The 24994-nt window shown below is 49.4% G+C and overlaps 1 protein-coding gene across 2 annotated transcripts; it reads left to right on the forward strand.

Moving 5' to 3' along the window:
* The first annotated feature begins 1591 nt into the window (after window positions 1–1591).
* Window positions 1592–13828, forward strand: LOC128573762 (cytochrome c oxidase subunit 4 isoform 2, mitochondrial). 2 transcript variants are annotated; one of them, XM_053574150.1, is made up of 6 exons: window positions 1668–1721; window positions 2054–2135; window positions 2749–2830; window positions 4574–4738; window positions 11037–11168; window positions 13609–13828. In XM_053574150.1, exons 2-6 carry the CDS (start codon window positions 2106–2108, stop codon window positions 13743–13745), a joined length of 546 nt encoding a protein of 181 aa, XP_053430125.1. In that variant the 5' UTR covers window positions 1668–1721; window positions 2054–2105; the 3' UTR covers window positions 13746–13828. The 2 variants fall into 2 exon arrangements, with proteins under 2 accessions (XP_053430126.1, XP_053430125.1); XM_053574151.1 differs by lacking the exon at window positions 2054–2135 and having other exon boundaries at window positions 1592–1721.
* The last annotated feature ends 11166 nt before the right edge of the window (window positions 13829–24994 follow it).

Below are 24994 nucleotides of genomic sequence, written 5' to 3' on the forward strand. Positions count from 1 at the left end.
CCCTTCTTTCAAAAAGTGGCTAGAACAGTACCTATGGGCTGTAGGAACACCATGCATGGCGGGGGGATATTCTTACCTCCTGGGTCCACAGAAGACCTGGGAAGCTTCAGTCCTCAGCCCACAGAGAGGGGCCCCAGCCCTTACCCATCAGTGTACCATAACTATGCTCAGAATCTCAGGCCCACTTACTGAACTCATGCTCTGCCTTGTGTAACCCCGTCACACCTCTTCTTTGGTTGCTTCCCATTTCCTTTAGAATAAAATCCAAGCTCTTTACTGTGGCCTGTGAGGCCCTGCTTGGTGGTCCAGCCCACCTCTTTCCCTCATGCAGCTCCTCCTTTGCCCATTACATTCTGGCCAAGATGACTTTTCTTTTGTTTCTTTGGATAATCACCGTGTTTTCCTGCTTCTGGACCTTTGCACAGGCCTTTCTATCTGAAACTGGACTATAAGACGATAAGGGCAGGAACTGTGTCTAATTTTGTTTAGCTCCATATCCCCCAACATTTAGCATAACACACAATAAATGTCACCTGTAGTAAATCTTAGTAAATAACTTTTGAATAAATGTGCCTGGCTTTGCTATTAACTGATAAAGTCTCTCCCCTCGCTCTCTCCTTTTTTAGTTTTTCATTTTATTATTTTATTTCTTTTTTTGTTTGTTTGTTTGTTTAGCAGGCGTGGGCCAGGTTCAAATCCACCAGCCCCAGAGCATGTGGCAACCCACCAGCCCCAGAGAATGTGGCCAGCTCCTTAACCATTGAGCTACTGGCGGCCAGCCTTTTTTTTCTTTTGAGACAGAGTCTCACTCTGTTGCCCTGGGTAGAGTGTCATGGTGTCGTCATAGTTCACAGCAACCTCAAACTCTTGGGCTCAAGCAATTCTCTTGTCTTAGCCTTCCAAGTAACTTGGACTACAGGCCTTGCACATGCCCAGCTAGTTTTTCTATTTTTAGTAGAGATGAGGTCTTCCTCTTGCTTAGGCTGGTCTCAAACTACTGAGCTCAAGCAAGCCATCTTCTTTGGCCTCCTAGAGTGCTAGGATTACAGGTGTGAGCCACCATGGGCCCAGCTGATTCAGTCTTTACCACAGTCAGGTAAGGTAGGAAATGTGGAGTAGGAACTATCCTTTTCATAGAAAAGAAAACAAGAGCTCAGACAACAGGCTACTTGTTGAAAGTCACACAGCTAAGATTGAAGCTCCAGAGAGGGACTTTTTCACCTCTCACTGTGCAAAGGCCTACAGATGGGGGTTGGGGATTGATGGCACCCCCAGGCCAGTTCCCAGGCTAGATACTTGAAGTAGGTACTCCTGGCGTAGGAGGCTTTGGGCCTGGGCTGAATGGTCAGGAAGACCTGAGTCTGCAGAGCCCCAAAGAGAGCTCTGAATAAAATGCAAGGGGCAGAGCAGATCCCACTCCTGGGACTAACAGGGCGCTGTCAGCTTAGGGTCTCCACTGACAGGATCCCCGTGGGTGGGGAAATTAATGTGGCAGTCGCTCTGCAGTCCCTCCCCCAAAGCTGTGGGCTGAGGCTCCCCCAGGGATGCGGGCTGGGCGATCCACGTCTGGCCCAAGCAAGATGTTCCCACGCGGGGGAGGCCCTGGGAGAGACGGCGGGGCGGACCAAAGGGCGGGCGCCCGCGCTCAGGTCCCTCCGCAGCCACTTCTCAGTTACTCCCTTGGCAGACTGGGTCGCGCTCCTTCCGCTGCCACCCGCGAGGTGAGTGGGTGGGTGGGTGAACCCGGTGCCCCAGCCTAGGCAGTAGTGGGATGCAGCTTGGTCTCCCGCCTCTGCGGCAGGGTCAGGCCCCTGTGGCTCCTTCAGTAGAGGGTTGGGGCGCTTCTGGCAGGGCAAAGTTGAGGGTCCGCATATGCGGAGCCTTCCCTTTCCCTCTAAATAAATTATCCACTCCCTCTCCTGATCATGCGGCCTCTCCCTCACACTTATCCCTGATGCGGAACCCCTCTTTCCCAGACGTGGGACTGCCACTTATCATATATATTGTGCCTCCTCCCTCCTGGTAGTTATGGGGTGCCCTTCTCTGTCCCTAGATGCAGGGCCCTTTTTTCTCTCCAGAAGGGGGGTGCCTGCTTCTCTCTGCAGATGTGTCATCCTCTCCTTCCTAAAGACCCAGTTAAGTCGCTGTCCTCTAAAGCCCCTCCCCACCTCCCATGGATTCCAAACCCTGAGCCTTCCCTGGGGGGTGTGAGGTTGGGCTCAGCCCGTTCCCTTCCCCCACCAGCCCAGCCCTGCAGGCTCTGGTGCACGTAGGCAGCCAATTAAGGGGGAAGGGGTGGGGGCCAGGCGGTCTGTCTGTGCAGAGACCTCTGCAGATGGCCCTGCAGGGAAGAAGCTTTGGGATCTGCTACCTCCCAACCTGGACTCCCACCCAGTTTCTGCAGGGGCACAAACCACTGAAGGGGTTCCCCAACCTGGCCAGGCTGACCTGTGGCTGGCACCAGAACCCTGAGCCTCAAACTGGGGAACTCTACCATAAGGGTTAGGCCTCCTCCTGCTTCTCAGATGGTGAACTGCCGTCCCAAGAGGGGGTTCCAAATGTCCAGGACCCCTATCTACCTCCATGGGGATATCAGACAAAGTTAGAGGGGTCAAGGGCATGAGGGTGACCTTGAAGCCCTGAGCTCCCCACTGCCACCATGCCAGTGAAAGAGGGATTCTCAGGTTGGGCACTGAGGGGACAGAAGGCCATGTGGGAACAGAGGTCATCTATACTATCTCTCCCCAGATGCTCTCCAGAGCTGCCTGGAACTTGGCCCTGAGGAGAGGAGGACTTGGAACTCGAGGGATACACAGCTTAGGAGGTTCTGGTAAGACTTGGACCCATCCCTCCCAAAAGAACTCTGGGACTAGGGGCAAGGGTCCTGCCAATAGGCTGCTGCACTCCCTGGGCTCACTCCCACACCACCTCCCACAACTCCACTCCTTGGTCCTGGGCCAAGTTCCTCCAGGAAATGAAGCCCAGAGGGTGAGCAGACAGCAGCCCCCTCCATTCCAACCTTTCTTAGAGCCTGAACCCCCCAAACCTTAGGCCCCTAGGCTATGCCTTTGTATCCTGAGGTGAAGGATGCTGACCGAACCTTGGACCCTGAATCCTTCTTTCCAGACCTTAGTATCAGTGCTAGTCAGAAAAAAGAGACCTAAAGCAGGAGAGTCTTCAGCCAGATAACAGAAAGGCCTTCCTGACATTTAAAGATAAAATGTATCGAACCCTTACTGTGTACCCCAAGCTGTGATAAAAATTTGATAACAGGGCCAGGCGTGGTGGCTCACGTCTGTAGTCCCAGGGTTGTGGGAGGCCGAGGTGGGTGGATTGCCTGAGCTCTGAGGTTCAAGAACAGTATGAGCAGGAGTGAGCCAGAGTGAAACCCCGTCTCTACCGAAAAAAAAAAAAAAAATAGGCCGGGCGTTGAGGCAAAAATCTTCAAACTAAGAAGAGTGAAAGCTAGCTGAAATTGAAAGCAAATAAAAAAAAAAAAAGAAAGAAAGAAAAGAAAAGGGCGGCGCCTGTGGCTCAAGGGGTAGGGCGCCGGTTCCATATGCTGGAGGTGGCGGGTTCAAACCCAGCCCCGGCCAAAAAAACAAAAAGGAAAAAAAAAGAAAAGAAAGAAAAAAAAAGAAAAAAACAATTAAAAAAGAAATTGATAACAGATTAACACATTTTGACTTAACAATAAGCAGGAAAGGTAGATGCCGGGCTGTTATCTCCATTTTTCAGATGAAATAGATTAAGTCCCAGAGATCTAGATGTTAGAAGAGCTAGGTCTCCCTGCCCAGGGACATTTCAGCAGCATGGTGTCAGTACACAGCAGAACCTTTACTGAGGCCGACCTTAGTGCCCCACCTTGGATACCCACAGGAGCCCTTGGGGGCTTAACCATCAGGAAAAGCTTCCAGGAAGGGAAGCCAGTAGTAAAACTGACTGACGTCTAATAATCAGTATGAATTTACTGAGCATTTTCTGTGAGCCAAGCATTGCACAAAGCCTTTTCAGTGTATTATTTTGAAGAGTGTAAGGTGAGTTCTCTTACTACTCCCACCTCCCACACAAGGATATGGAGGTACAGGAAGATAAAGGGGCTTGTTAGAACTGAGTTGAGGTGGAGCTAGGGTTCAAACCCATCTGACTCCAAAGCTGTGCCCTTGGCCACTCACTAAAGGCAGAGTGCTTTACTGTTTTTAGGCAGGAACATGATGGCAGTTTCCCACATTGCCCCTGCCTGATTTGACCTCCTCATCTCAGGTCTTACAGAGAACATGGGATTTGAAGCAAGAGGGGCTGAAGTGTGGCCCTGGCCCTGCTGCCTCTTGCTTTGTGAATTCCACCAGGTGATTTAGCCACTCAGTTTCTTTATCTGTAAAATGGAGATAACAATGTCACCTGGGTCAGATGATGTGTTGGTGTAAATGAGTCAGCTCACCTGAAGGCTTTAGAATGCCCCTCGCACAAGTAAGCAAGCACTCAGTAAACACAGCCCTGCCTGTTGATGTTAGGGTTAGTGTTAGGATGTCCCAGAGCAGCCTGCATTCAGGTCCCTCCCTTGTGCCTGCAGCCCCCAATGAGCGGAAGATGCCCCCCTACACCAACTACTACGCCCAGCGCTCCTACCCCATGCCGGACGAGCCCTTCTGCACGGAGCTCAATGCTGAGCAGCGGGCGCTGAAGGAGAAAGAGAAGGGCAGCTGGACTCAGCTGAGCGACGCTGAGAAGGTGGCCTGTAAGGATGGGGATGGCTGGGAAGAGTGGGCTGGGGGCGGTGACTTTGGGTGAGAGGGCCTGTCAGGGAGCAGAGGGCATGGAGAGGCCTGAAAGACTGCCAGACTCCCCACCCCCAGAATGCACACCTGAGGTGTGAAGTTCATTCATGTGTTCATCATTTTATTCACCCATCTATTTGCACCCAGCCTGACACGAGGTGAATCAGCAGGGTGGTTCCTGCCCTCATGGTGCTTCTCCGGTCCAGTGTTGAAACTGACACAGACCCCAGCAATTGTAATACAGGACATGTGGCAAGACTAAGGCATGTTCAAGGGGTTGTGAGAAGAATCATCTCCCAGAGGAGGGCATGTTCCAACTGTCCTTGAAGGGTGGAGGGGAGGGTGCTGCCAGGTAGTGGGAAGAGCATGGGGAAGGGCGTCAGAGCAGGAAAGTGTGGCAGTTCCTGGTATCACTGAATGATGTGGGGGTGGGACAGTGAGAGGCAGGTGTGCCAGGTAGGGAAGAGTGGTCTGACCCTGGGAGTGGAGGGATGCATAGCCCCCTGGCACAACCACCAGGTTGTTCCTTTGATATTCGGAGATTCATTCTCATTCCAAAATCATGGGAACCCAACCAGATCTCTAGTATTTCAGAGGACTCCTAACAGGAAAGGCTCATGCTTCTCACCTTCTTTCATTCATTCAATGTCACATTAAGTACCTACTACAATGCCAGGCCCTGGGAATATGGCTGTGAGTAAGCTGGGCTCTGTCCTTGCCCTGTGAACCCACATTTCCAGCCCTCTCTCCTTCAGCTCTCTTTCTCCCTTCCCTTCCCTCCCCTCCCCCTCCTCTCTTCTCCCCTCCCCTCCCCTCCCCTTCCCTTCCCTTCCCCTCCCTTCCCTTCGCTGTTGCCCTAGGTAGAGTGATGTGGCATCACAGCTCACAGCAACCTCCAACTCCTGGGCTCAAGCGGGTGTCCTGCCTCAGCCTCCCAAGTAGCTGGGACTACAGGTGCCTGTCACAACACCCAGCTATTTTTTTTGGTTGCAGCCATCATTGTTTGGTGGGCCCAGGCTGGATTCGAACCCACCAGCTCAGGTGTATGTGACTGGCGCCTTAGCAGCTTGAGCCACAGGTGCCGAGCCAGCTCTTTTCCTTTCTGTCTCTTTGTCACACACACACCCCTTAGCTTCTGTCCCTTCATCCATTTCAGAAATGGACATTCTCTTTTCCTTATTTCTCCAAATGTTACATGCACAAAACAAGCACAAACCCTAATATTTACTGCACACTTACCAGGCAGCAGGCACCGCTGTGGAGGTGAGTACTCTCACTAGCTCACTGTTGAGGAAACTGGAAAGTACAGTCACTTGTGATGGTTGCACAGCTAGAGAGTGGTGGAGGCAGGACTGGTTCCAGGGTTTTCACCCTTGGCTGCTGCACCACATGCTCTTGGTGAGTTACAGTATGGCCCTGGGTCTCATGCCTTTAACCACTAGGCATGGCAGTCCTGGACCCTTGACCTCGCACTGCTGACTCGGCTTCCCCACTCTCCCTTCCCTTCAGAACTTCCTTTCTCTTTGCTCCCTGAGCCCCATCACACCCAGCTCCACCCTCAGTGGAAATTCAAACTACTTCCTATGGTTGATACAGCATCTCAACCCAAACCACCCACCTGCCTGTGTTGCTAAAATCTGAGACAGTTCCTCTCCCCAAGGAATTCTGCTGCCAGCTTTGCTTTTCCTTTAGTTACTTATTTTCATATTTATTTAATAAACTGAGAAAGGATTACACACAGATGGCAACATTTTAAAAACTATAAAAAAGGGGGCGGTGCCTGTGGCTCAGTCGGTAAGGCGCCGGCCCCATATACTGAGGTTGGCGGGTTCAAGCATGGCCCCGGCCAAAACTGCAACCCAAAAAAATAGCCGGGCGTTGTGGCGGGTGCCTGTAGTCCCAGCTACTTGGGAGGCTGAGGCAAGAGAATCGCTTAAGCCCAGGATTTGGAGGTTGCTGTGAGCTGTGTGAGGCCACGGCACTCTACCGAGGGCCATAAAGTGAGACTGTGTCTCTACAAAAAGAAACTATCAAAAAACAAAAAGAAAACACTCGTAATCCTAGCACTTGGGAGGCCAAGGCAGGCGGATTGCTTGAGCTCACAGGTTTGAGACTAGCCTGAGTCAGAGTGAGACCTCGTCTCTAAAAAATAGCTGGGTATTGTGGTAGGCACCTATAGTCCCAGCTACTTGGGAGGCTGAGGCAAGAGAATTGCTTGAGCTCAAGAGTTGGCTGTTGCTATGAGCTATGACAGCACAGCACTCTATTGAGGGTGACAAAGTAAGACTCTGTCTAAAAAAAAAAAAAGTCCCCTTGTGATCAGGTTCTTGTCTGGTTCTCCAGACAGAATCTGCCAGATCTGAGCAAGCAGAAACCGTTCCTCACCTTCCCTTTCAGCTCACCCTTCCTTCTGCACTTTGCTCTTTCACTTGATGATACTCTTGGTCCAAGAGCTAAAGTGTCACCACGGGGCAGTTGTGCCAGGCCCAGCCTGCCCACCACTTGACAACTGTTTCAGTTTGTGGGACTCTAGCCCAACTGTCTCAGTTTGTGGTTTGAGAGGGAGTCCTCTCTGTTCACTGCGTGCATGACAGGGACCAGAGGCAGGAGGACTGGTGAGGAGGCCTAGACCAGGGCAGTAGCCAAGTAGGTGAGGCAATGTTAGAGTATTGTTGTTGTTGTTGATGTTGAGACAAAGTTCTACCCTATGCCCTGAGCAGGGTACAGTGGCGTCAGGCTATGGGTGTCCTGTTGTCCCAGCCTCTGGAAGCTGCTGGGATTACAGGTGCTCCCTGTAGTGCCTGGCTGGGTTTTTCAACTTTTTTCATGAGTTGTGTCTCACTCTCACTCAGATAGCCTCTAACTCCTGAGCTCAAGCAATCCTCCTGCCTCAGCCTCCCACACTGCTGGGACTACAGGCGTGAGCCACCGCATTCGGCATGTTGGAGTATTAATAATAACAGCAGCCACATCTGTTCAGAGCTCACCGGGTGCCAGGAACCATGCAAACCACGTTACCTGCAGGACCCACTTCATCTCACTTCAGCCCTAGTTATTGATCATCATTGCCCCATTTCACAGATGAGGAAACAGAGACTTAACTGAAATGACTGGCCCAAGGGCTCAGAACCCAGCAGAGGTGGAGCCAGGGCTCATGCCTAGGGCTGTCAAATTCCAGAGCACATGGGATTTGGTAGGTCATTCTCAGGTGGGCCTGAGGAGCTCTAACTGGTGGAAAGACTGATGATCCTCCCTTGAGCAGGGGAATTGCTGACAGATGAGGCCATGCACACAGGCTTCCTGGAGCACATGGAGTGGGGCCTGGTCTTGAAGGGAAGGATGAAGGGGCATGGCAGGGAATGTCCCCCCAGGACACAGCTCCAGGATCTCTATGGACCTGCACAGTGTATTTTTTTTTTTTTTATTTTTTAGAGACAGAGTCTCACTTTATCACCCTTGGTACAGTGCTGTGGTGTCACAGCTCACAGCAACCTCCAACTCCTGGGCTTAGGTGATTCTCTTGCCTCAGCCTCCTGACAGGAGCCAGCCACAATACCCGGCTATTTTTTTGTTGTTGTTGCAGTTTGAAAAAAAAAAAAAAATTAGGTGGGCAGGCCAGGTTCAGTGACTCATGCCTGTAATTGCAGCACTTGGGAGGCCAAGGTGAGTGGATTGCCTGAGCTCACAGGTTCAAGACGGGCCTGAGCAAGAGTGAGACTCCATCTCAGAAAAATACCTAGGCATTGTGGCGGGCGCCTGTAGTCCCAGCTACTCGGGAGGCTGAGACAAGAGAATCACTTCAGCCCAAGAGTTTGAGGTTGTTGTGAGTTGTGACTCCATGGCATTCTGCCGAGGGCAACAAAGTGAGACTCTGTCTCAAAAAAAAAAAAAAAAAAATTAGGTGGGCATAGTGGTGCACACCTGAAGTCTTAGCTACTGTAATGAGCCAGGAGTATCACTTGAGCCAGAAGTTTGAAGTTACAGGAAGCTATGAAGATGCCACTGCACTCCAGCTTGGGCAACAGAGTGAGACCCTGTCTCAAAGAAAAAACAAATAACAAACAAAAAGGGGCCAGGAGCGGTGGCTCATACCTGTAATCCTAGAGCTCTGGGAGGCCAAGGCAGATGAACTGCCGAGGCTCACAATTTGAGACCAGCCTGAACAAGAGCAAGACCACATCTCTAAAAATAGCCGGGCACTGTGGTGGGCGCCTATAGTCCCAGCTACTTAGGAGGCTGAGGCAAGAGAATCACTGAAGCCCAAGAGTTTGGGGTTGCTATGAGCTTGCTATGAGCTGTGACGCTATGGCACTGTACCAAGGGCAGACATAGTGAGACTCTGTCTCCAAAAAAAAAAAGAAGAAGAAAAAGAAAGAAAGATGCTCCTGTTACCCCTATCAACTCCCGGAATTTCAAGGGTTTCGGAAGCTCTTGTACCAGGAACTGGGGGCAGAGGTTTTTTTTGCAGTTTTTGGCTGGGGCCGGGTTTGAACCCACCACCTCCAGGATATGGGACCGGTGCCCTACTCCTTTGAGCCACAGGTGCTGCCCTTTCTTTTGTTTTTTGAGACAGAGTCTCACTTTGTCAACCTTGGTAGAGTGCTGTGGTGTCACAGCTCACAGCAACCTCAAACTCTTGGGCTTAAGCGATTCTCTTGCCTCAGCCTCCCAAGTAGCTGGGACTATAGGCGCCCACCACAACGCCTGACTATTTTTTGGTTGTAGTTGTCATTGTTGTTTGGCAGGGCTGGGCTGGGTTTGAACCTGCCAGCTCTGGTGTATGTGGCTGGTGCCCTAGCTGCTGAGCTACAGGCGCAAAGCCAATATACTATATATTTCTTATTATGTCACCTTCGGTTCACTAAGAAAACACCCCCAAATATCAGCTTCATTTCCATTCCTTCCTTGCACTTCCCCACTTCTGTGTCTTTCTAAGAGCAGACCCCCTCACCCTGGCATGCCTCTTGCCATGAAGTCTGATCTCTTTGGAGGGTGTGACCCTGTCTGATTTCTCTGGGAATCTCCAGCAGGATTTTTATTCACTTATTCATTCTTTTGTTGTTGTTTAGCAGGCCTGGGCCAGGTTCAAGCCCACCAGCCCTGGAGCATGTGGCCAGCGCCTTAACCACTGAGCAATGGGTACCCAGCCGTGATCACTTATTCATTCTAGAAATAATGATTAAGGGCCTCCTTTGAGCCAATCACTGTTCTAGTAGCTGGGAACATAACTTTGAATGTATGTAATATGAACAATGTAACAAGGAACCGAAGCTTACAGTCCAAAGGAAAGATAAGCAGTAAATAATAAATAAAAATATTGTCACTTCTTTGTGTAAAATCCACTTCCCCCAGTTCCGGACTCCTCACTGAGGCTGCCAAAGACCTGTGTGATCTGACTCCTGCTGACACTTCATTTGCCTCACTCTTGTTTTGTTTTGAGACAGAGTCTTGCTCTATTGCCCTGTGTAGAGTGCCATAGTATCATACCTCACCTTGAGCTTGAGCAACCTTAAGCTCTTGGACTTGAGCAACGCTCTTGCCTCAGTCTCCTAGCAGTTGGAACTACAGGCACCTGCCACAATACCTGGCTAGTTTGTCTATTTATTTTTTATTTTTTTGCAGTTTGGCCAGGGCTGGGTTTGAACCCGCCACCCTCGGTATATGAGCCCAGCACCCTACTCACTGAGCCACAGGTGCCGCCCTAGTTTTTCTATTTTTATAGAGATGGGGTCTCACTCTTGCTCAGGCTGGTCTCTAATTCCTGAGCTTAGGCGATCACTTGCCTTGGCCTCCTAGAGTGTTTGCATCATAGGTGACAGCCACTGTGCCTGTGCTCTACACTGTGTGTTTTTTACTCCTTCCATTGCAGCCACACTGGCCTTCATGTCACCCCTTCCCTACTCCTTCCTGCCTCAGGGCCTTTGCACTGGCTTCTATTTTTCCCTGACTTTCCCCTTTAGATTTTTCAAGTCTCAGTTCTAATGTCACCTCCTCTGGGAGACCTTCTCTGGCCACCCTAACTGGGTGAAGCATTTGCCATCATCTCTCCCACAAGGGCAAGAATTTTCATCTGGCTCATTCACTGCCATGTCACTAGTTCTTGGCCATGCTTTGTATATAGAACATGCTCAATAAGAATTTGCTAAACAGCATCTGGTGCAAGGAATAGGAGGCCAGGGAACCTTGTAGCCAAGAGTTGGCCCAAGGTCCTTGGAGTGGATGCACTGAGGTCCATTCCCCACCCCTGACTGCCTGCAGTGTACCGGCTCCAGTTCCATGAGACCTTTGCAGAGATGAACCGTCGCTCCAACGAGTGGAAAACCGTGATGGGCTGTGTCTTCTTCTTCCTTGGATTTGCAGCTCTGCTGATTTGGTGGCAGAGGGTTTACAGTGAGTGGCAACCCCTCACCTGACTTGTAGGCTTGGCCCACACCCTTGTGGACATAGCCACTGCCCATGTTCTCAGGGGAGCCATGCTTGTACTCACGTGCAGAGTTTTGAAAAGCCTCCACAGAGGTGTAGGCTGACAGGCAGAGCATGGTTGCCTGGGTTTGAATGTAGGGAGTCTACATCTCTGGACCTCAGTTTCCTTATTTGAAAAATGGAAATAATTTATATCCACATATGAGGGTTCTTGTGAAGATTTAATCAGAAAGGGCTGTAGGTCTGTGCTTAGTACATAGTCCTGAATGGTGTAGTTACTGATTGCTGTATATTAACTGTGTATTTTTCAGTTAGAGTCCCCAACATATAAGAGTTTGAACACAATACAGGTTTATTACTTTCACTCATAAAAGGCCAGAGAAGCAATCAGACAGTTATGGTGACTCCACAGTGCAGGCTCCTTCTGTCTTGCTGTTCTCCCATCCTGACACACAGGAGCTGCTCCAGCTCCTGCCATCAAGCCTACATTAGGCCAGGGAGAAAGGGGAAGGGAAGACTCCCCTTTAAGGCCCAGAAGTTGCTTGTGTTTTCTGCTCATATCCTAAGGGCTAGAGAAGATCACAGGACCATGTCTAGCTACAAGGCAAGCTGAGAAATGTGGTCTTTAGCTGGGTAGTCAAATACCCAGCAGAACCTGGTTTACTTTACAAGTTCTCAAAATGTCCCTGGGCCAAGAGCACTACCTGGGAACTTACTAGAAATTCACATTCTCAGCTCCTTCTGGATCTACTGGGTCAAACACTCTGAGGTGGAGCCCAGCAATTTTCTTTCTTTCTTTTTTTTTAGAGACAGAGTCTCACTTTATTGTCCTCGGTAGAGTGCCGTGGTATCACAACTCACAGCAACTTCCAACTCCTGGGCTTAAGTGATTCTCTTGCCTCAGCCTCCCGTGTAGCTGGGACTACAGGCACCCGCCATAATGCCTGGCTATTTTTTTGTTGTTGCAGTTTGGCCGGGTTTGAACCTGCTACCCTTGGTATATGGGGCTGGCGCCCTACCCACTGAGCCACAGGCTGCCCGAGCCCAGCAATTTTCATGTTAATGCCTTCAGGGTGATTCTGATGCCACCCAGGTTTGAGAACCACTACTTTAGAGGAAGGGGAGAGGATATTGAGAAAGAGATGGCAGTCTCTGCTTCGGCTGACTTTCCGTCTTGTGGCCTCACCTTGTTTCTTCTGTAGAGAGTGACAGGAATTCCTACCTTGTATGAGAGAGAAATGGGAGTCTTTGAAAAAGACTAGTCTAGCCCAGGACTTGGCATTCAAAATAAGTGTTCATAAAGGTTGTTCTTTTCCTGACCACAGCCTGGGATGGAAAGTAGCAGGGATGAAGGCAGCAAATCAGCCCCAGGAGTGAGGGGACCAGGAGGTAAGATATGAGTGGTGCTGGGAGCTCTGGCCCCCAGGTCTCCCTGACCACACTGTAAAGTACCTAAAGTGCCTTCATGAGTGCTTCAGCCTTTAGATTAAGTATTCCCCCTGCAACTGAATTTCTAAGTGAATGTTCCCTACCTACCATCTACCCCTGACCTGCTTAGGAAGTGAAAGAAATTATTTCATCCCGGGCCCTTCCCAGGGAGTAGAAGCAAATTCAATAACTATAATTAAAGTGGGTAGCAGGTAACCTCATGGTGTTTATTCTCTCTCTCTTTTTTTTTTTTTTTTTGAGACAGAGTCTCAATCTGTCTGTTGCCCTGGGTAGAGTGCCATGACATTATTGTAGTTCACAGCAGCCTCCAACTCTTGGGTTTGAGCAATCCTTTTGCCTCAGCCTCCCAAGTAGCTGGGACTACAGGGATCTGCCACAACACGCAGCTAGTTTTTTCTATTTTTAGTAGAAATGGAGTCTCACTCTTGCTCAGGCTGGTCTCAAACTTGTGAGCTTAAGCAATCCACCTGCCTTGGCTGCCCAGAGAGCTAGGATTACAGGCATGAGCCACCATACCTGGCCCACCTCATGGTGTTTAATGTCCTCCCAACATTGTGCCACTAGCTTTACAAATACTTGATCCCTACAGGAATCTGCTTTTGACAGGTAGAGAAACTGAGGCTCAGAGAGGTGAAGTGGGTTGTTCAAGGTCACACAGCAAGGGTGTGGTGGAGCTGGGGACTGGATCCAGGTGGTCTTCAAATCAGTGCTCCTCTGCCCATTGGTAGAGGAGGAGACTGAAGCTCAGAGTGAGGAAAGATCTTGGCCCAGTTCATACAGCGAGTCTGGGGCAAACCTGGGATCCCAGAGGTCCCAGCAGTGATGCTTTTAGGAGAGCATCTGGAAGGGGGCCGGACAGGGTGGAAGGAGCTCCTCAGTGCAGGGCACCCAACCCTGTGGCTGGAGACCCTAGGAGGGTCCTCAACCACCCCTGTCCCACCTTGTGCTCTCCCTGCAGTGTTCCCTGAAAAGCCCATTACCCTGACGGATGAGTGGAAGGCCCAGCAGCTCCAGCGCATTCTGGACATGAAGGCCAATCCCGTGCAAGGTCTGGCCTCCCGGTGGGACTATGAGAAGAAGCAGTGGAAGAAGTGACTCCACCTCCCCGGCTGTCTCCCTGCTCTACTCAGGTGGAGCCTCCCTTTCCCCTCTCCTTACCCCCAATAAACCTGGTCTGTTCTTTTCTGCCTTTAACCTCCACTTCAGATTTTACTTGGCACATAAAATTAGCCATTGTCCTAGATGGAAGACAAGAACAATTCACCTTCTGGGGCTCAGGATCCAGCTAGTCAGGAAGGGCTTCCTGGAGAGCAGGGGCAAGGGCTGAGCCTCAGGTGGGAAGAGGAAGGGTGGAGGGAGTGGCTCGAGCAAAGGCAAGGACATGCCTTTTTGGAGTCAATTAACTATTTATTGAGCAGCTACTGTGTACCAGGTACTGATCCATAATTCAGGCCCTGGGGATGCTGCAGCGAATAAGACAGACAAAACCCTCGGTCTCCCCATAGAGGAGACATTCTTCTATGGAGGGAAATAGAAAGATGAATAAGTAAGTGTTAACAGCCATATGTGACATGGTGATATGTGCTATGGACAACAAACAAAACAAAGCAGGGTAAAGGGATAGGGTAAGGGGGGCTGGTGGGGTGCTAGGTGAAGGCCTTTTGAGGAGGTGGTACTGCGGAGGAGGGCTGGGTGGGATGAGAGAATAAGCCCTGTACCAAAGACAGAACAGCGAGTACAAAGACGCTGAGGTGGGGTTTGTGTGTTTGTGGAACTGCAGGGAGACCACAGGGACGGCTCGGGTGGAATGACCGCAGACCTGCAGGAGAGGAGACTGGGGACATGTGTGTTGGGGAACAGAACTGCCTCTGGGGTGGAGAACAGACTATGTGTAGGGTCTTGTGGGATTTTATTCTAAGTGTCATAAGAAGCTGTGCCAGTTTGGATCCTCTGAGAAGCAAATTCCAAGAAGGAATTATCCAAGCCGGGCCAGGTGGCTCATGCCTATAATCCTAGCACTCTGGGAGGCCAAGATGTGTGGATTGCTGGAGGTCAAGAGTTCGAGACCAGCCTGAGCCAGAGCAAGACCCAAAGAGTAAGGCATTGAGTTTGGGGAAAAATTGACTAGTACAACATCTAATTTTTCTATTTTTAGTAGAAAGGGTCTCTCTTCCTAGGGCTAGTACTGAACTTCTGAGCTCAAAAGACCCTCCCGCCTCGGCTTCCCAGAGTGCTAGGATTACAGGTGTGAGGCATCATGCTCATCTAGAAATTAATTTTCTTTTCTTTTTTTGATAGAATCTCACTGTGTCACCCTCAGTAGGTGCCGTGGCATCACAGCTCACAGTAACCTCAAACTCTTGGGCTTAAGTGATTCTCTTGCCTCCCAAGTAGCTGGGACTACAGGCACCAGCCACAACGCCCAGCAATTTTTTGTTGCAGTTGTCGTTGTTTAGCTGGCCCAACTTTGGTATATGTGGCTGGCACCATAACCACTATGCTATGGGCACTGACCTGAGAGATTAGATTTTTTTTTTTTTTTGAGACAGTCTCACTATGTCACCCTGTAGAGTGCTATGATGTCATAGCTCACAGCAACCTTCAACACTTGGGTTTAAGCGATTCTCTTCCCTCAGGCTCCCAAGTAGCTGGGACTACAGGTGCCTGCCACAATGCCTAGCTATTTTTTTTTTTTGTGGTTTTTGGCCGGGGCTGGGTTTGAACTCGCCACCCTCAGTGTATGTGGCTGGCACCATAACCACTGTGCTACAGCCTGAAATTAATTTCCACCGAGCTTGAAATTAATTTCCTTATAGGACTAGAGGCTAGAAGTCCCAGGTGAAGGTGTCAGCAAGGTTGGTTTCTCCCAAAGCCTGTCTCAGTGACTTGCAGATGAAGCCTTCATTCTGGTTCCTCACATGGATGCTTTCCTCTGTATGAAAACATCCCTGGGGTCTCTTACTGTGCCCAAATTTCCTTTTCTTATAAGGACACTAGTCAAATTAGATGAGGGCTTCCTTTTAACTTAATCACTTCTTTTTTTTTTTTTTGAGACAGCCTCAAGCTGTCCCCCTGGGTAGAGTGATGTGGCATCACAGCTCACAGCAACCTCAAACTCTTGGGCTTAAGCATTTCTCTTGTCTCAGCCTCCCAGGTAGCTGGGACTACAGGCACCCGCCACAAAGCCTGGCTATTTTTTTTTTGCAGTTTTTGGCCGGGGCTGGTTTTGAACTTGCTACCTCCAGCATATGGGGCCGGCACCCTACTCCTTTGAGCCACAGGTGCCACTCAAGCCACTCAACTTTGTTGTAGTTGTCATTGTTGTTTAGCTGGCCCGGGCTGGGTTCCCTCCAGGTTCAGTGTATGTGGCTGGCGCTGTAACCACTGTGTTACGGGTGCCAAGTCTATGTATGTATGTATGTATTTATTTATTTATTGTAGTTGTCATTGTTGTTTGGCAGGCCTGGGCTGGGCTTGAACCTGCCAGCCCTGGTGTCTTTAGCAGGCGCCGTAACCACTGAACATAGGCACCTAGCCATTAATCACCTCTTTTTTTTTTTTTTTTTTTTGAGACAGATTCTCACTATGTTGCCCTTGGTAGAGTGCTATGGTGTCACAGCTCACAGCAACCTCAAACTCTTGGGTTTAAGCGATTCTCTTGCCTCAGCCTCCCAAGTAGGTGGGACCACAGGCACCTGCCACAACGTGGCTATTTCTTTTCTTTTTTTTGAGACAGAGCCTCAAGCTGTCGCCCTGGGTAGAGTGCCATGGTATGACAGCTCACAGCAACCTCCAACTCCTGGGCTCAAGCGATCCTTTGCCTCAGCCTCCCAAGTAGCTGGGACTACAGGTGCCCGCCACAACGCCCGGCTATTTTTTGGTTGCAGCCGTCATTGTTGTTTGGTGGCCCAGGCTGTATTTGAACTGGCCAGCTCAGGTGTATGTGGCTGGCACCTTAGCTGCTTGAGCCACAGGCACTGAGCCAGCTATTTTTGTTATTGTTGCAGTTGTCATTGTTGTTTAGCAGGCCCGGGCCAGGCTCAAACCCGCCAGCCTTGGTGTATGTGGCCAGCGCCCTACTCACTGAGCTACTGGCGCCGAGCCTAATCACCTCTTTTATAGGCATTATCTCCAGAGACAGTCACATTCCGAGGTACTGGGAGTTAAAATGTCAACATGTGAATTTGAGGGACATAATTTAGCCCGTAACAGTTGGGCTCAGCTTTATTTCATGTGTTTCATTGTTCTCAGACTAGTGGGCACCAAGAGCCTGTTCTTATTGCAGAAGTAGAGACTTCAAGGGGCAAAGGGACAAGGGAACACTGTTAAAGCCCAGACTAGAACCAGCACATTCAAAACTGCACCACAGTCCACCAGCCAAGGTGTTCCAGTCACAATTGCTGCCTCTTTTTTTGTTTTTTTTTGAGACAGAGTCTCACTTTGTCCCCCCAGTGGAGTGCCATGGTGTCATAGCTGATAGCAACCTCAGACTCTGGGGCTTAAGCAAATTTCTTGCCTCAGCCTCCCGAGTAGCTGGGACTATAGGCACCCACCACAACGCCTGGCTATTTTTAGAGACCGGGGTCTCACTCTTGCTCAGGCTGGTCTCGAACCTGTGAGCTCAAGCAATCCACCCGCCTTGGCCTCCCAGAGTGCTGGGATTATAGACATGATCTACTGTGCCTGGCCCACAATTGCTGCATTTCAATCCACCTCAAAACTTAGTGGCATAAAACAATCATTTTATTTTGCTCGGATATTCTGTGGTCAGGATTTCCAGCAGGACACAGTGGGAACAGTTTACTCAGCTCTAGAGTTTTGGGGGCCTCAACTGGAAACCTTCAGAGGCTATTTGCAGAATAGTTTAGAGATGTTTTCTCTCACATATCTAGTGGTTGCTGCTGGCTAACAGCTGGGACCTCTTATGGCCTCCCCATCTGGTCTCTCTGTGTGGGCTAGTTTGGGCTCCCTCAAAGCAGAGTGGTTGGGTTCCAAGAGCAAATGTACCAAGAGATCAAGGGCAAGTGCATTGTCTTTTTAGATCTAACCTCAGAAGACATATAGCATCACTTCTGCCAAAACCTATCAAGTCAAGACACTCCCAAAGGTATACCCAGGCTTAGGCGGAAGAGAACACAGACCGCCACTCAATGAGAAGACCTTAAGATGATGTTATGTGAGATGCATGTGAGATGGGAAATCTTTGGGGTCGTTTTTGGAAAATACAGTCTGCTTCCCAAGGTCAAGCCCAATATCAATGAACAAAGATCCTCCTGCCAGAGGGCAGTGGCAAACATAAAGAGGGAAGGCAGACTTTGTGAGCAAATAATAAAACCTACCATAATGAAATAACCACAAAAAAAGAAACAAAAAAAATCATTAAAAATCTCTACTACAGATGTGTAGAAATAACCAACACGAAATCAAGATTTTTTTTAAAAATCACAATTAAAGGCGGCACCCGTAGCTCAGTGGGTAGGGTGCCAGCCACATACACTGAGGCTGGCAGGTTCAAATCCTGTCCGGGCCAGCTAAAAGCAACAATGACAAATGCAACAAAAAACAGCCAGGCATTGTGGCAGGCGCCTGTAGTCCCAGCTACTTGGGAGACTGAGGCAGGAGAATCACTTAAGCCCAGGAGTTTGAGGTAGCTGTGAGCTGTGAGGCCACCTAGAGAGACAGCTTGAGACTGTCTCAAAAAAAATAAAAAATAAAAAAAATCACAATTAAAAATTAAAAAGAGGCTCTGTGCCGGCCACATACAGCGAGGCAGGCGGGTTTGAATCTGGCCCAGGCCTGCTAAACCACAATGACAACTTCAACAAAAAAATAGCTGGGTGTTGTGGCAGGCGCCTATAGTCCCAGCTACTTGGGAGGCTGAGGCAGGAGGATCACTTGAGCCCAAGAGTTTGAGGTTTCTGTGAGCTATGACACCAGAGCACTCTACTCAGGGCACCAGAGTGTGGCTCGTTTTTTTGCAGTTTTTGGCCAGGACTGGGTTTGAACCCGCCACCTCCGGCATATAGGGCCGGCACCCTACCCCTTTGAGCCACAGGCGCCGCCCTCTTTTTTTTTTTTGAGACAGAGTCTCAAGCTGTCACCCTAGGTAGAGTCCCATGGCGTCATAACTCACAGCAATCTCCAACTTGGGCTCAAGCAATCCTCTGGCCTCAGTTTTTCTATTTTTAGTAGAGCAGGGATCTCGCTCTTGCTCAGGCTGGTCTTGAACTCATGAGCTCAAGCAATCCACCTGCCTCAGCTTTCCGGAGTGCTAGGATTACAGGCGTGAACCACTGCATCTGGCCGGTTCATCCTACTCTTAAATTTCTCGTCATTTACATCTCTCTCTTTGCTTCTCTTTCTCTCGCTCCCTGTCTCCATTGCTAGTTCCTCTTCCCTCCCTCTCTCCTTTCTCTTTCCCCTTTCGTTTCATTTGTTGAAGAAATGGGGTTGTCCCAAGAGATTCCGCAGTCTGCATCTGGGTGATTGCGTCCCCATATACCATTTATTGTTCTCCTCTGTCCCCTGTATTGTCTATAATTGGTGGTTACATTTAGAAGCGTGGTCAGGTTCATGTTTGGTTTTCTTGGCAAGAACACTGAAAGGGTGTGCTGTGTTCTTTTGACAGGAGACACATGATGCCTGGTTGTCTTCAAGCATCATTAGCAGCTTTCATTGGTCCCTGTGTAGATTCATTAACTTATTAGGAGCACAGATGGCTTTCAAACACATGAAAAGATGCCAATCTCAATTAGAATTTTAAAAATAAAAACTTACCGTATGAGTACTATTTTTTCATCTACCAGATTGACAAAGATCAAAGCGCATTAACACCCATGTTGGCAATAGTGCAGAAGACAGGCAGTTTCACAGAAGGCCGGCTTTGACTGCATCCATGAAATTGAAAAATGCATATATATCCTTGGGCCCAGCCAATCTACCCCTAGGAATTTATCCTATGGATACACAGACACACGTACAAAATGGTAAATATGTGAGGTCGTTTGTTACAGTATTGTTTGGATTAGCCAAAGTTGAGAACTACAAAATTGTTCCTTCCTCAAGGGGAGTTTCCCACTTGGTATGCTACAAAGTTGTCACAGTTGTGGCAGACTTGTCAGTGGCCTAACCATGTGCTCTTGGCCTGCCCTCACAGGTCACATGCAGCTTTGGTAGAAAATTCTCACTTAAGGGAACAGGTACCTATGTCTTCTTGGACCACAGATTTATGCTTTTACTCAAGCCTGGGCCAGGTAGGAAGTGCCAAATACCAAAGAGAAAACCTTAAAGTACCCCTCAGCCAATGAGGAGTGAGTGTTGGTGGATAAATAGCTCGGTGTTCCTGCCCCTCGATGACAGCAGTCTGAGGAGTGTTTCACAGATCTTTCAAAGGATTCCCAGGAAGAAAGAACCCTATAGCTTGGACAGGGAGTTGATGGCAACTTCCACATCAGCACAGTATGTATTGGCTCCCTGTCCTTCTCTGCCTTACTTCACCACTTAAACCACCTGTACCTGTATCTTTATTTTAGGATTTGCTTTTGGAGGAAATCCATATTGAGATGGTTAGTGCTTGGTGGTAGTTTGACAGCACAGCTTGATACATTTTATAGTACTTCCTATAAAAAATAGTGCCTACAGTACCAGACACTATTCTTAAGCATGTTATAAGTACTACTCTGTAAAATTACCCCATGAGGAAGATATGATTCTCACTCCCATTTTTTTTTTTTGTAAACTTCAACAAAGATTTTCTTGAAACTCAGTACACAGGTTACTGGCTCAAGACATCAGTACAAGATTTGATTGTACTCACTCCCATTTTTCAGGTAAGAAACTCAAGCATAGGGAAATCAAGTCACTTGTCCAAGGGCACCCACTTACCCCAGGCAGTCTGACTCAGAGTCCTGCTCTAAACCACCACACCATTCTCTCCTCTGGTCCTTCGTTGCTCCAGGGTAAGTTGAGCATGGCTAAGGTTGGGCTCTTCCCTCTGGCCATCTACTGCAGTGGTCATCTGTGGAAGATGGCCATCCATGAAGGGCCACCTGAAGTTCATTTTCCGAGTACCCAAGGAACTTGACACAAAGCGTTTTGGGGATAGCCAACCAGCTGTAGAGGGATGTTTCACCATATAAATGACTTGCAATTTAAGGTCCTATCATTATTTAAATTTATTATTATTATTTTTACAATGCAATTGTAACTGTTTTTTGTGTGTGTGTGTGTGTGGGGCAAGGTTGTTTTTTATATTAGTGCAGTTTGAGCCTAACATGGGGACTTCCTGATGCTAGGACTGGTCATTTCCTACTCATCGACAAATTTACAAACCACCTCCTTGGCTATACCATACTATGTTTATATACTTTTCTATTTTACTTTTATAAGAACTTTTTCTGGGCAGCACCTGTGGCTCAGTGAGTAGGGCGCCAGCCCCACATATGGAGGGTGGCAGGTTCAAACGTGGCCTGGCCAAACTGCAACAATAAAATAGCTGGGCGTTGTGGCAGGTGCCTGTAGACCCAGCTACTCCGGAGGCTGAGGCAAGAGAATTGCCTAAGCCCAAGAGCTGGAGGTTGCTGTGAGCTGTGACGCCACAGCACTCTACCAAGGACAACAAAGCAGGACTTTGTCCCTAAAAAAAAAACAAACCTTTGGGATAGGTACATACAAAAGAAAAAAAAATCTGTATTGACTCTGGTTAAATTAAAAAAAAACCAAGAAACTGGGTGGCACCTGTGGCTCAGTGAGTAGGGTGCCGGTCCCATATGCCGGAGGTGGCGGGTTCAAACCCAGCCCCGGCCAAAAAAAAAAAAAAAAAAAAAAAAAAAAAAACAACCAAGAAACTTTGGGATAGGGCCATTTAATTTCAAGAGACTCCATAAAGCTATATATAATGAAATCAATGAGATGGAGTAAATAAGAGAGAATACTCGACACACCCAGAATTCTAACATTAGTGCATGGATTTTTTTTTTTTTTTTTTTTTTGAGACAGATTCTCACTTTGTTGCCCTGGGTAGAGTGCCATGGCACTCTTGGGATTAAGTGATTCTCTTGCCTCAGCCTCCGGAATAGCTGGGACTACAGGCGCCTGCCACAACAACTGGCTATTTTTTAGAGACAGGAGTCTCGCTCTTGTTCAGGCTGGTCTCAAACCTGTGAGCTGAAGCAATCCACCTGCTTCAGCCTTCCAGAGGGCTGGCATTACAGGCAATGAGCCATTGCGTCCAGCAGTGCATGGACATTTATTAAAAATGAAAGAAAAATGGGTGGCACCTGTAGCTCAGTGGGTAGGGTGCCTGCCACATTAGGACTGGTGGATTCAAACACGGCTAAGGCTGGCTAAAACAACAATGACAACTGCAACAACAACAACAAAAAATATAGCCGGGTGTTGTGGCAGGTGCCTGCAGTCCCAGCTACTTGGGAGGCTGAGGCAAGAGAATCACTTAAGCCCAAGAGTTGGAGGTTGCTGTAAGCTGTGATGCCGCAGCACTCTACCCAGGGCGACAGCTTGAGACTCTGTTTCAAAAGAAAGAGAGAGAAAGAAAACATACATTTATATAGGTCATACATCATACATGTTCATTTCTATTATTTTCTATATATTAAGGAAAAGTGAGGCTGGGCGTGGTGGCTCACACCTGTAATCTAATCCTAGCTCTGGGAGGCAGAGGCAGGTGGATTGCTTGAACTCAGGAGTTTGAGACCAGCCTGAGCAAAAGTGAGACCCTGTCTCTAAAAAATACCAGGTGTTGTGGCGGGCGCCTGTAGTCCCAGCTACTCTGGAGGCTGAGGCAAGAGAATTGCTTTAGCCCAAGAGTTCGAGGTTGCTGTGAGCTATGACGCTATGCCAAGGGTGACATAGTTAGACTCTGTCTCGAAAAAAAAACAAATGGGAAGGAGGTTAAACATATATTTGTATCTGGACTAGTATGTGAAAAGATGTTTCTGGTAGCATAGGGGGAAACTGCAGAAGGAACTGGAGTGGCTAGGGTAGGGGCAAGAGCAAGAGACACATGGGGGGATGGGAGTGGTGCCTGTAGCTCAAGGAGTAGGGCGCCGGCCCCATATACCGGGGTGACGGGTTCGAGCCCGGCCCTGGCCAAAACTGCAAAAAAAAAAAAAAGACACACATGGGGAGGGGTTTTGTTTTGCTTGTTTCTTTGGAGACAGAGTTTTGTTGGCTCTGTCCCCTGGGCTGGAGGGCCATATCACAGCTTACAGCAACCTCAAATTCCTAGGCGGAAGCAATCCTCCTGCCTCACCCCACTCAGCTCTGACTCCGGTACCCAAGAACTGGAAGTGCAGATATTTTACCGAGAGCAGGTTAGAGGATGTGGGACACTGGAGAAAGGTGGCAGGGTAGGAGACAGAAGTGCTGGGCAGTGAGCCAGAGCAGCTAGGGTTGGCTTTCAGGTCGCATCCTCTGGCCACCAGGGGTCAGTCAAGCCCACTCCAGAAAGCGGGCAGGGCGGAGCGCCGGAGGCAGGTCCCGCCAGCAGACCCGCCGTAGCTGGAGCACCCGCTTCTGGAATCTTTGACTGCGTTTCTAGACGCCCAGGCAGGCGGCCACAGCCACGTGGAACTCCCTTCTCCCGCCTGGAAAGCCCGCCCAATTGGGGGGAGGGGTAATCCCTGCTCCCACCCCCAACATGCAGTCCTCCCCCACCTCTGTTTGATTGGGTCATTCAATTGACCACAACCGTGTGAGATTTGACTACTATTAGACCCATTTTGTAGAGGGAAAGGCTGGGCCATAAAGGTTAGGTAACTAGAGTCACAGGACCAGGAATGGAGAGGCAGGACACACACCTGGCCTGCCCACCCTCAAAACCAGCGTATATATATATTTTTTTGTAGAGACAAGAGTCTCACTCTACCCCCCGCGGTAGAGTGCCGCGGCGTCACACGGCTCACAGCAACCTCTAACTCTTGGGCTTACGCGATTCTCCTGCCTCAGCCTCCCGAGCAGCTGGGACCACAGGCGCCCGCCACAACGCCCGGCTATTTTCTTGTTGCAGTTTGGCCGGGGCTGGGTATGAACCTGCCACCCTCGGCAAATGGGGCCGGCGCCCTACTCACTGAGCCACAGGCGCCGCCCCAAAACCAGAGTATTAACCAAAATAGGCCTCCTCACTGGTCTGCAGGCTTTCATTCTGCTTGCCCTCTTAGCTCCACAGCTGGCAGAGGGAGCTTTGGGGATCTAAAGGGTGATATCACTCCTTAATTGTTCACCTTTCTCTGGCTCTCACTGGCCTCCGGATCAAGTTCATTCCCCTAACCCATCATCATCTTAACCCAGGAACCCCCTTACTCTCTGCTCCAGACATGTGAACTTTCCTTCAGTTGGAGCACTTAACTATGAGCCTCTGGGGTTGCAATGGCTTCAGACATGTGCTTCATTTTTTCATCACTGTTCCAAAAAACTGCCACTCTTGAGTCTTCTCTAAGGCTGTCTCCATTCCATTTGAAATCCTGTGGGGGGCGGTGCCTGTGGCTCAGTCCGTGAGGCACGGGCCCCATATACTGAGGCTGGCGGGTTCAAACCCGGCCCCGGCCAAACTGCAACCAAAAAATAGCCAGGCATTGTGGCGGGTGCCTGTAGTCCCAGCTACTCGGGAGGCTGAGGCAAGAGAATCGCTTGAGCCCAGGAGTTGGAGGTTGCAGTGAGCTGTGTGAGGCCACGGCACTCTACCGAGGGCCATAAAGGGAGACTCTGTCTCTACAAAAAAAAAAAAAAAAAAGAAAGAAATCCTGTGGGATTCACCTTAATAATGTTCTCCCAAGTTAGACCCCTTCTTATCTCCTTCCCTACTAAGTCCTTCCTGTTTTCCCAGAAGAATAAATGGCTTTCTCAAGGTTGTCCTTTTTCTTTTTTGGAGACAGTCTCATTTTGTCACCCTTGGTAGAGTGCTATGGCATCACAGCTCACAGCAACCTCAAACTCCTGGGCTCAAGTGATTCTCTTGCCTTAGGTCCTACTCTGGCTCAGGCCGGTCTTGAACCTGTGAGCTCAGGGCAATCCACCAGCCTCGGCCTCCCAGGGTACCCCAAAGTATGGTACTTTGGTATGCCAAGTACTTTGAACTAGGGGAGCCTGCAAGGCCTCAGAAGCAAGTTCTGACCTTCTCTCTTTCTTCTGAGACAATTCCTCTTCCCCAAGGTGGGTCATAGAAACCAGAACCCCTTTGTTCCAAAGCAAGCCATAAAACCTAGAAATATTGCTGTAATTGGCTTGGCGCCTGTGGCTCAGGTGGCTAAGGCGCCAGCCATATACACCTGAGCTGGCAGGTTTGATTCCAGCCCAGGCCCGCCAAACAATGATGGCTGCAACCAAAA

Source organism: Nycticebus coucang, chromosome 21 (assembly GCF_027406575.1).
Source record: "Nycticebus coucang isolate mNycCou1 chromosome 21, mNycCou1.pri, whole genome shotgun sequence".
NCBI classification, from domain to species: domain Eukaryota; kingdom Metazoa; phylum Chordata; class Mammalia; order Primates; family Lorisidae; genus Nycticebus; species Nycticebus coucang.